This window comes from Etheostoma spectabile, unplaced genomic scaffold, assembly GCF_008692095.1.
Source record: "Etheostoma spectabile isolate EspeVRDwgs_2016 unplaced genomic scaffold, UIUC_Espe_1.0 scaffold00004855, whole genome shotgun sequence".
Lineage (NCBI taxonomy): Eukaryota > Metazoa > Chordata > Actinopteri > Perciformes > Percidae > Etheostoma > Etheostoma spectabile.
In genome coordinates, this window is record NW_022603201.1 from 1 (window position 1) to 12108 (window position 12108).

Genomic DNA, 12108 nt, shown 5'->3' on the forward strand with positions numbered 1-12108 from the left:
TCCCTTTGGATAACCTCATGTTATGAAGATAATGTGATCTCCAAATCCACGTGTCCACTACTCCTGATTCATTTTTGGGTGCCCATGCTACATTTTAGCACCCACTGTGTTGAGTAATAGCTAGTCTTGCATTGCCAGAGCTATCTCAGTGCTGTTGAGTTAGGTCTGGCTGTTTCCACTGCATTCTGGGATAGGAGAAAATAACACTCTGGGTTGTTTGCATTTCTTTGAACCAATCAAAATCGTCTTAAGCTACGGACACAGCTATGGGGGTTCTGCAGAAATGTCTCATGAAGGAACTTGTTCTGGTGGAACATTTGCCTCCTCATCCATATTAGATGTAGTTAACTGTCGACACAATACAGTAACGTGAGCTGTTTTAAATCAGCTGAGACATGCTTACACCTCGTTATCTCTACCAGTGGATCTCCGTGTGGACGTCGTCCACAGAACCCCACCAATCATCCCAAAGCGTCCCAGTTAGAGAGGAGATGATCCAACATATCTTTATTCCAGTTAGAGAGGAGATGATCCAACATATTCTTTAGAAAACGTCCCAGTTACTGTGACACACAGAGCAAAGGTGATCCCCATCCAGTGTGTGAGCCGTGCCCCGGATTAGTGCTTTTTCATTCTTCATCATCAGATTACTACTAGTCTGGCTCAATGATGTATACTGCTGGGATAAAGAACACACCCCACCCACCCCCACCCCCCTCCTTTCTTTCTCCGCTATCTATTTATGAAGGGCATCGTCACTGCATTCAGGCTTAGCGCCAACAGGATGGCTGTGATTGGTGGAAAGAAGTCCAAACATGCCAGAGTGTGTTCCCCTATCCCGGAATAGATCAGCAGTGTAGCCAGACCATACTCTAGGCCAGATAGATCTGATAAAGCCAGACTGGATTACTACTCCAATCTCTCACCTCTGTTACTTTCTTTGAAAAACAGAATGTGAGAGAAAAACTGATGTATGAGCCTTTGGAATTCAATAAGTGCTCCTGTGTTATCTGCTGTATGTACAGAGAAAACATCTCTGGACACGTGTTGAATACAGATGCTTTATTGTGCTAACTTACATTTGCCTTGGACGTGTCATGATGTTGAGTTGCTAGGGTAATAAATAATTTTTTCATGTCACTTGTGACTGTTCTTGGATCTGTGTGATGTGCTTGTCCTTAAGTGTTAGCTGTTGAGATTAAGACCAATCCTATGTTAGCCAAGGCCTTCATATTGTCACCCTTTCATATTTAAAAAACTCAATAGATTAAATGTAATACTACTATAATTAAAGCAATGAAACTTTATTGACATTTTTAAAATATTGTTGCAGCAATAAAGATGATATCAATTCAATCTGAAAATTGAAGCCTTTGAAAATAAACACCCCCATGTGACCGCTTGTCTATGCGTGTCGGCCTGAGCGTGTTGATGGGGACCCGCTGTAGCAGTACCACCTCTGTGTATAAACTGCAGTCCTGCTGGCTGCGCTCTGATTGGACGCCATGTAATGAGCTGTGAAAGGCAGTCAGCAGCAGCACACCATGAACATCTAATTACTACCAGACCTCTTGTCCCCTTCTGTCACTTTGCATCCCCCCCCCCCCGTCATCCAAATACAGAACACTATTCATCACAAAAGTGCATAGTCTTTTTTTATACAACTGAACTTTTAGTGTTTAGGTTGGTTTGGTCAGCAATCGCGCACTACTACTACTACTACTACTACTACTACTTACTACTACTACTAGGGAGTAGGCTAAACTTTTCAACTGTGTATCCATAACTTATAGCTATTTATATTAGTTTTAGTTTCAGTAGTAACTCTTTGAAGTATTTAGTCAGTAATTTTAGTCTTAGCTAACTATTTCAGTCGCGTATGCATTATTTTTAGCTATTGTACCATTCATGTATTGATTACTTTTAGCTACCTGTTTAGAAATGCCTGTGTTAAGGTGTTACAGCTGATACATTATCATAATCTTACACTCCTATAAAGGTTTAGGCCCACTAACCCTAACCCTCTATAAAGGTTTAGGCCCACTAACCCTAACCCTCTATAAAGGTTTAGGCCCACTAACCCTAACCCTCTATAAAGGTTTAGGCCCACTAACCCTAACCCTCTATAAAGGTTTAGGCCCACTAACCCTAACCCTCTATAAAGGTTTAGGCCCACTAACCCCAACCCTCTATAAGGTTTAGGCCCACTAACCCTACCCCTCTAAAAAGTATTAGGCCCACTAACCCCAACCCTCTAAAAAGGTTTAGGCCCACTAACCCTACCCCTCTAAAAAGGTGTTGGCCCACTAACCCTACCCCTCCTAAAAAGGTGTTGGCCCACTAACCCTACCCCTCCTAAAAAGGTGTTGGCCCACTAACCCTACCCCTCCTAAAAAGGTGTTGGCCCACTAACCCTGACCCTCCTAAAAAGGTGTTGGCCCACTAACCCTACCCCTCCTAAAAAAGTGTTGGCCCACTAACCCTACCCCTCTTAAAAAGGTGTTGGCCCACTAACCCTACCCCTCCTAAAAAGGTGTTGGCCCACTAACCCTACCCCTCCTAAAAAGGTGTTGGCCCACTAACCCTACCCCTCCTAAAAAGGTGTTGGCCCACTAACCCTACCCCTCTTAAAAAGGTGTTGGCCCACTAACCCTGACCCTCCTAAAAAGGTGTTGGCCCACTAACCCTGACCCTCCTAAAAAGGTGTTGGCCCACTAACCCTGACCCTCTAAAAAGGTTTAGGCCCACTAACCCTAACCGATTCTACTTAGGGCCACATCTGGTTCGTCGTAGCCTTATAAACAATATTCTGTATATAAGAGATGTTGGTGCTCTGTAGTCCTGTGGTCTTTGTTGCATTTTCTATTTGTTGTAACTGTTTGCTGTTGCAATAGGAGACTACTTGACTGTAATTTATTTACATTTTAAATTATCTCAAAGACAAACATCACTAATAACCAATTTATATCATTAAAAAGGATCACCAAAGGAGACTTATCACAAAACTTTCTTCCTATTAATACACACACACACACACACACACAAACACACACACACACAGTCAGTGATACTTGTAAATTGACATACAAACTAACAAACATAGCAAACGCTGCATTGACAGTCGTCTGACAATAACACACTCAGCAAACATGTTGGATTTGACAAGAGCAGCTGTGCAGTATAAATCTTAAGTGGTTTGTTGTAGCTTAGATGCTCAAATCAAGTGTGCGTATATGTTTGCATATGTGTGTCCCATTGCAACACAATTCCTACTTTGCGTAAGTGTGTGTGTGTGTTGTAGAGGGTGGTGGTCCTAAGTGAGCCTGTGATGCAGCTCCACTTCCTCCCGGATTAAGTGTTAAAGTCAGGGTGGTCCCAGTCTGGGGGTAATCCCTGCTGCTGTGTATAAGTCCTCCTGCCAGTGTTCGTATACACACACACACACACCCACACACACACACACACACACACACACATAAATAACACACAGGCCTCATGAGACTGTGGGTATTTATTTTATGTTTGTGAAAGCAAAGCTGCAGAATGTTGAAAAGTTTTGATGAGAGCAGTGTTCCCCGGCCAGTTAGTGAAGCCCAGAATGACGCCATTGTCTGCAGGATTGGAAAAGGTTTTGTCTTAGGACTTTGGTTTTTTGGGAAAGCAGCTTTTACTGTGACACATTAATAAATACTGTTTCTGTGTATTGCACTATGCAGAATAATACCATTGTTTGGGTTAACCATCCAACAGGCGGAGAAGGACAACCACAGAGTTACAGTTTGTTTTTTAATTCATTCATAATCTTGAAAAGGGCAGCTGAGCTTTTAGAGCTGACAAATTAATAAAAGATTAAATAAAACTAGAGAAGCATGTATGTGCTAATTGTGAGCAATTGTGTCATTGATCTGTAAGTGATTTTAAAAGCTAGAAGGATAATCTTGCTTTGCCAGACCTTCCTCCACAGTGCTGTGGAGGAAGGTCTGGCTAGTCCACACTGCATTCTGGGATGGGAGAACAACATGCTCTGGTTTGATTGCATTTCTTTAAACCAATCACAATCATCTTGGGCGGGGCTAAACTCAGAGCCACAGTGCCTATAGCTAGCTGTCTGGATTTACCCTGCAGAGATCTGAGGACCAGGTAACCATAGTCCTCAGATTGGACAGATAGTCTAGCTAGCTGTCTGGATTTACCCTGCAGAGATCTGAGGACCAGGTAACCATAGTCCTCAGATTGGACAGATAGTCTAGCTAGCTGTCTGGATTTACCCTGCAGAGACCTGAGGACCAGGTAACCATAGTCCTCAGATTGGACAGATAGTCTAGCTAGCTGTCTGGATTTACCCGGCAGAGATCTGAGGACCAGGTAACCATAGCCCTCAGATTGGACAGATAGTCTAGCTAGCTGTCTGGATTTACCCTGCAGAGACCTGAGGACCAGGTAGCCATAGTCCTCAGATTGGACAGATAGTCTAGCTAGCTGTCTGGATTTACCCTGCAGAGACCTGAGGACCAGGTAACCATAGTCCTCAGATTGGACAGATAGTCTAGCTAGCTGTCTGGATTTACCCTGCAGAGATCTGAGGACCAGGTAACCATAGTCCTAAGAAATCGGCCGCAGGTTAGCGCCCCAACACAGAGAAGGAGGACGGGTACATAGGTTAGAACGGCATCACAGAGACAGAGGACACAGGGACGGACATCGGATTACTGGCAGCATCGGAGCAATCCCAGAAGTGGAACTAGGTGGATATAGACATTTCACAATCTAGTGCAATGCAATATTTATTGTAATGCACAAGCTACAGCTCAGTTCCAACCGGTGTTCCTCTGACACAGCGTCAACACAAACTGAATCTTACAGTTAAGATGTTTTTGCAGGTCTGTTGTTTTTGATTCATGAGATTTTACAGGTGTTCATGTTGGTGTACTGTAGTCTCTCTGTGTGTGTTTGTGTCCAGGTTGTAAACAGCATTTGTTCTGATCTGGAGGACATTTGAGGCACATTAGGATGTATAGAGCTCTGTGCCAGGAAACCTAACTTGATTAGCAGCTAATGTGGCCTGAACCGAGGCCATCAATCTCCATCATGGCCCCACCCTCCCCCCCAGTACTGAGTGTGTATTTGGACAAGTGTAGCCGGTTATGTAGAGAGTGAAAAATATAATAAACACTTGGATTAGGAGCCCTTTTGAACCAGCAAGCTTTAAACCGTGTGATGTAGCACTGAGCTGGGACTTGATTGCATATGAAACGCAAGCGATGACACTTTCCAGAGTTACAGCTATCTCTCTCTTTCTCTCTCTCTCTCTCTCTCTGGGACTGTAGGTCAGCTCTGTCCAAAAAATGAGTCACAATGAAGATATTTAAAGTCAGCTGAAAATGTTCTGAACTAATGTGTAGCTATCCCCAATAGTGCCCCACTATTTGTGACATCTGTTTATGACACTTTGGTCAGAAACCAAAGAACTGGACAACTTAAATGTTGAACCAGATGATAATGCTAGAGAAAAAGTCATAGAATCCCCAAGTGATTATAGGATTACAATTCATACTGGGGGGACCACGAGTGTGTGAAAAAAAGTCATGGTAGCCCATCCAGTAGTCACCGACACATCCACATGGTGGCGCTAGAGAAAAGGTCAGGGATCACCAAAGTGAGTAGGTTTCATCATCTATTTTATGATATTCATATCGTATTTTAGTGGTGGACCAACCGACAGACACATCAACATTTACAGGTTAGGGGGCAGGCAGTTACCCCGCCTGCATGTGCACAAAGTAAAGACAGCACGTAAAATACGGACTCTTGGTCAAGTGCTGAACTCGCTTTATAAAAGGTACAGTTACATGACACGTGGGACAAGAACGGGACAGTTAGGTTTGGGAAAGATGGTGGGGGGGGCTAGGTTTTCTGTGACACGCGGGACACGATCCCTGGTCTCCTGGGTGAAGGGATTTATTCTTAGCGTGTGCATTGCAAAGAAATGCTCCAATCCTGAACATTTCTGCATCCTGCGTCAGAAGAGACTTCCTCCTCCGCCCGTCTGGAGACAACGTGTAATAATATAAATCCTCTATGACTGATTACTACACCGGAGCAGGGATTCAACCTGATGAAAGCTTTTACATTTGATGTTCACACACACACACACCACACACACCACACACCACACACACACAGACACAGAGTCTGGTGGGTCTTTTTCCTGGGAAGAATCCTCTTTTAAACAGGAAGTGATGCGTTTTCTGCTTCTGGCTTGTTTGGATTCAATAGAAGAACATTCTTGCTTTGCCAGACCTTCCTCCACAGCGCTGCAGACGAAGGTCCGGCTAGTCCACACAGCATTCCTGGATGGGAGAACTACGTGCTCTGGTTTATTGGCATCTCTTTAAACCAATCAATTGTCTTGGGCGGGGCTAAGCTCAGGAAGGAAGTAGTTCTGGTGGAACATGTGTACGTTCAGAAGTAGTTTTAGTCGTCAACAGAAAACTCCGATTTGTGGATGTTCCTTTCATACCCAAACATGACCAATGAACCTGATCACCTCTGGTGTGTTCAGGTGTTTTTTGAGCGCTGCAGATTTTAACACTGTTGTATTAGTACTTTACTCCAATAAATACTTCTTTCACAACTGATGGTATTTAAGCCTGAGATTGCGTTCACATCCTGAGAAAGAGCTTTCATTTTTAAGACAAAGTAAATGAATCACCAAGTCAGGGAAGAAACTTGATCCAAGAGAAAATGAAGCAATTAATATCTTCAATATCTGAATATTGAATCTGATTGAGTTTTTAAATTGAAAGCACATCTTTCTTTAGGGAGTTGAAGAACAAAGACAGAGTGCACATAAATATGTATGATCATCTAAACAGGCCTAAAGGCTGGTGAAATAGGAAAACAAATATATATTTGGGACAAATGGCGGAGGTCACTTTGTCATGAGTTGGTCTGATTAATGTTCTTGTAATGTGTTTCTCCCTCCTTACCCAGCATGCAGTGTGCTTAGAGCAGACATGTTTAACACCTCAGGGGGGCTACCAAATTATTCATTTAGTTTTTTCTAAATTTAAATTTTCTTAACATGAATGTAGTATATAATTGCCAGGAAAGGGCCGCAGGTCGGACTCAAACCCCGGGCCGCTGCTAAGGACCCAGCCCACATGGGGCGAACGCTCTACTGAGGGAGCCCGAGGTCGCCCTGACCAATAATTATCAATTTAATAGTTTAGTATTCTATTCACTAATAAGATTCATTTGTAGCTTATCTTAGTAAGGGGTCCCTCTCAGCTAAGGGGTCCTGAGAAAGCACTGGAGAGGAAAAGCAGCACCGTCCTCCGGTCCAGCCCGGCGCTCCCTGCATGCAGAACGTCTCGGACTGCAACCAGCAGCGCACTTTGTTTTCTCCCATAACAAATCCAACGGAGAGGACTTCCCTTTTCTCGTGAGAATCTTCGACTGTTCAAACACTCCCAGAGACCATCTAACATGCATTACTCGGCTTTGCTTTTAGAAGACTTTGGAGATCGCTGGAGGATGAAGCCAATTACTGTTGCTTCATGTGTTAATAGGAAATGCACCAAATCCCAAAAGGTTTCAGTTAACTCTCCTTTCTTTTCTTTGCTTTTCTCTCCTCCATTTCTTCTCTTCGGAGGTTTTCATCATGTTTTATTTACACGTCTGGCCAAAAGAATCCTATACACAGGAAATGCTTGTGATTGTGAGTTCCTCTCCTCAAATGTGGGGAAGTTTATTTATTTCAACAAACATTCCTGTGTCTGAGCTACAGGCCTGTCTTTATCTTTAGACAGCACAGCTCTCTGACTCCAGGTAGGTGTCCTTCTGCAAGACGTCGGAGCGCAGAAAGTCTAATTTAGGACTTTCTTTTTTGTGATGAACCATTTTGATTTTATTTTGATTTTTTAACGACATCCAAAACACCCCATCGTCATCTCCACCCACAGACAAAAATCAAGAAACGATGACACAGTAACTACAATATTCAAGACCATTCAACCAAATAGTAACAAATTAGACAATACACCACAAGCCCATCAGGCAGGTCCCCCCCCCCCCCAGCACACAGCTTCTTAGGAGCCTTCCAGAAAGCTCAGCTACTTTCCCCATTTTCTATTATAGACATCCAATCTGGTAACTGTTTTATATGACATCTTTTCAAACCCTTTAGATTTCTGCATAGGATTAAAAAAAAGAAGACCACAGTTGCAGTTATTAAAGCTATAGTGTGTAGTTTCCCCCATGAGGAATTCTAAGTAATGACATCAACACTGTTGTTGCATCCACATGACACAAGCCTTCCTTAATCACGCACAATTGGTTTAAAGAAATGCGAATATGCCAGAGCATGAATATCTCCCATCACGGAGGACCCTCCTCTGCAGCGCTGTGGAGGAAGGACTGGCAAAGCGAGACTAGTAGCGTCCTTACACTATCCCATCATGGTGGGGGGTCAGGGTGTCCTCCCCAGGGAAGTTTTGAGCATCAACGACTTCCTTCCCTGTATTCGGAACACTTGGTGAAAATAAAATATCTTTATTCAGTCCATGTGAAGAAGAAAAACATAGATGACAATTCAAAATATGTCAAAAATATAATGGAAAGCATGCTGTTGTGTGTCATTGGCATTTAGTGGGTATACTGCGTAAACCTGCGGATCACTAGACTACACCACTGAGTGAAGTAGTCATTCATTTCCAGAAGGCTTTTTCAAAACAAAAAGAGACGCGTCCGGGGGGAAACAGTCAATACTGAATGGTGTCACAAAATCAAAATCATAAAATCTATCAAGGATTCCAATAAAGAAAAAAATACAGCCCAGCACAACAACATCGTCCTGTTTCAGACTAACAGAGACGAGCTGCACATGTAAGAATGGACCCAGGGTCCAACTGTTCAGGCAGGGACATTTTAGAGTTGGACCAAAGAAGGCGCCAGTATCCTAATTTATTTTATTTATTTATTTCAGGGCTATTTATCCGGGACAATGCATAATTATACATAAGTAAATGCTGTCCCTGGACTGGTGGTAGAGGTCACTGTGCCTACAGTAACTTTGCTTCAGTGGCATTACACAATCATTGCATGTGTCTTGGTTATATTTATATTCCTACGTATATCTCGCAGGGGTGACTCCATATAGTCAACAATTGGATCTGCGGAGCCTGATATGACTGCCAATTTTACAATTGCATGGATGCAGTGTCTGAACGTGCTCTTATGGAACAAAGGATCATTCCATTGGGACTCTAGGAGGGGGCTGAATGTCTGACTTTCACATAGAATCGCTTGGGTTTTCCCAAATAAATCCTGCTATATAGCCTATTTTAGTATGAAAATCAGCCTAAAAATAATACTGTTAACAATAAGAAGTAAGATTTACGTCCACTCATGTGGACATAAATCAGAAATGCTGGTACTCAGAGTACTGGCCCATTTCAGGCCCCGTTTTAGACTAGAATCCAGTGGATTCATCATGAGTCTTTTATCAAGAAACCTTGGGTCCAGATGTTGTTAGGGGTCGTCAGGTTTCTGGAGTCATGTTAAAAGAATGATTGCTGACATTGGATTTGTCTGTAATCCTTGTCTGGGTTTCCTCATTTATTGATGTGTCTTACTATCAATTTGAAGTTGATACTGGCGAAAAAATATTGCTAGCATCACGGTTAGTCCCTGATGTCTTTATCCAATCACTTTAGATAAATAACGTATTTTGAATAGTAGGGTGCAGGACAGAAAACCTGAAAGTCCTCTACAGCTGAGGCCTGGCAATACTCAATGAACATCACTAGCTTTATATCTCAGAGGTAAACAAAATAAGACAAATAAATAAAGGCATTTGTATGTTTCTTTTTGTTATAAAAAAAGAGAAATCTTAAGGTGACATTTCATTCAACTATAGCAACAATATGCCTGTAAATAAATCATGCTGTCACTTTATTACCAATCTAATCTTTATTTTGCACATAATAATTCATATGGAATTCAGAGCAGAGTCGAATGTAAAATAGCATTTGATTACATTATTGAGTACTACATTTATTCTCATATTGTGCGGCATCTCTGGAGTTCATAGGCTGCACAGGCCCAGCCATGACATTCATACTACATAACAGATTTACTCTAAAGGCTTTCATCCTCATGAATGGGAGAGAAACATTTTATATATGAGCTTTGCCTTAATACTCACATGACAATGACAACATCCATTCATATTTTTACCTTTTGGTTTTGTGAAGCATTAAATTGGGCAGCCATAGACTTTGAGGAGTAACAGTTATCGGAATAACAGCCACAAACAACAACCACTGACAATTACGCATGCGTAAAAGTGATTCTAAAAGACTTCTGCTGCTGTTTGTCATTGTCTGAATATTTCTGTAGATGATGAAGATGACAAAGATCCTGAAAATGTCATCAAGCAAAGCTAGTTACACACTTCCACGAATCCGTGTGTAAAATACATTAAAGTCATGAAATTCATATGTGTACTCATTTAAAATGCAGTACTTTGTCGCGGTGTGTGAGTGACAGGTAAGAGCAGAGAGGGAATCCCATCTGGTACCACTGATGCGGCCGAGCCCCGAACACCACGGACGAGCTCAACTCAGGGCTCGTGCGCTCTGCGCATGTCTCCGCTGACAAACCGAGGACGCTGCTGCGCATTTCGTCTTCACTTTTCGACAAGATGCTCTCGATGCTAAAACCTTTCGATTTATCCCTGCTCGGTACATTTCCTTTCGGCCTGTCCCGCGCGAGTGCAGCCAAGTTAGTGTTTCCTGCGCAACTGACGGCGCAGATTGGACCTCTCTCTGTTTCTCTACCGCTGAACGCCGACCGTCTCTCCTCTGGCTCCCGGGGGCCGGACGCGCCTGGGACATTTGCGCCGTCCATGCACAGCGGAGTATGTCTCAGAGCGGGACATGTAGGCAGGGGGCCGTCACGCACCCTCCCGATGCTGTCTTGGTTAGGGGACACTTTAGGTCTCTGTATGGAGGGATTTTGCGAAGGTTCCGCGTGGTTAAACGGGACGAGAATCGCTTTTTTGTCTCCTTGTGTCTCCATCCTCTCCGCATCCTGCCCCGCTGGTTCCTCTGCTCCGGAGCCAGTATGATGGTTCAGAGAGGATTGAGGGTCCGTGGTTGGGCCCGGGCCCTTCGTGCGCTTGTGTCCGCCGGTTTTGGAGTTCAGAGCGTCCTGCTGGCTCTTCGTCTTCCTCTTCCTCCGACGGTAGTTGCCGTTCTCAAACATATCCAGGCACTTGGTGTCCAGGGTCCAGTAGCTGCCTTTGCCGGGCCGGCCCTTCTCTCTGGGCACCTTAATGAAGCAGTCATTCAGGGAGAGGTTGTGGCGGATGGAGTTCTGCCAGCCCTGCTTGTTGTCGTGGTAAAAGGGGAAGCGCTCCATGATGAACTGGTAGATGCCGCTGAGCGTCGCGCGCTGCTCCGGTGCGCTCTTGATGGCCATGGCGATGAGCGCAATGTAGCTATAGGGCGGGCTTCTGCGGAGGCTGCTGGCGGGCCGGCATGAAGCTCAGGGCAGCAGGCACCACTGCTCCGCTGTCCCCCCCGTACAAGTAGATGAGTGGGGGGGCGGAGAAGCTCAGAGCCGATGGCACTCCGAGAGACGGCAGGCGACCGTGGTAGAGAGTCATGACTCCGGGGAAGCTGTTTCGTGTCCCGGGGAAAGTTAAGCCTGCTCCCGGAGCTCCTCTCCGCCACTGACTGACTCCCCAGCCTCATGAGGGCCCCCAGAAAAATGTTAATAATTGTTGTACGTTTGCTGTGTTATGTTGACTTTGCATTGGGAAATAAATTGTCCATCATAAACAGTCGGCGGTGTTCTCAGCCCACCCACATTAATTAAAATTTCATTGCGCTGAAACTCCCTCATGGCCCCCCACCACCTCTGCCCAACAACCAATGAGGTGCCGGGTTATTCCCTCATCTGTTTATAGAATTAGTCGCTTGATAAGTCTGCCCACCCAGGTCGAATCAAGCTGTGTTTATTTGGAAAAATTTCCGGGCACCCAATACATAAACGCACTGATGTGCTGTTTGAAATATCACGTCCCCCCTGACGCTGAGAGCT

At 44.1% G+C, this 12108-nt stretch overlaps 1 protein-coding gene across 1 annotated transcript; it reads right to left on the minus strand.

The window, feature by feature from the left end:
• Nucleotides 1–9953: 9953 nt before the first annotated feature.
• LOC116677319 (forkhead box protein L1-like) lies at nt 9954–11872 on the minus strand. The gene is given in 2 exon segments (XM_032507880.1): nt 9954–11514; nt 11516–11872. Coding segments are annotated over 2 exon segments (1161 nt in total). The 5' UTR covers nt 11672–11872; the 3' UTR covers nt 9954–10509.
• Between the last annotated feature and the right edge of the window lie 236 nt (nt 11873–12108).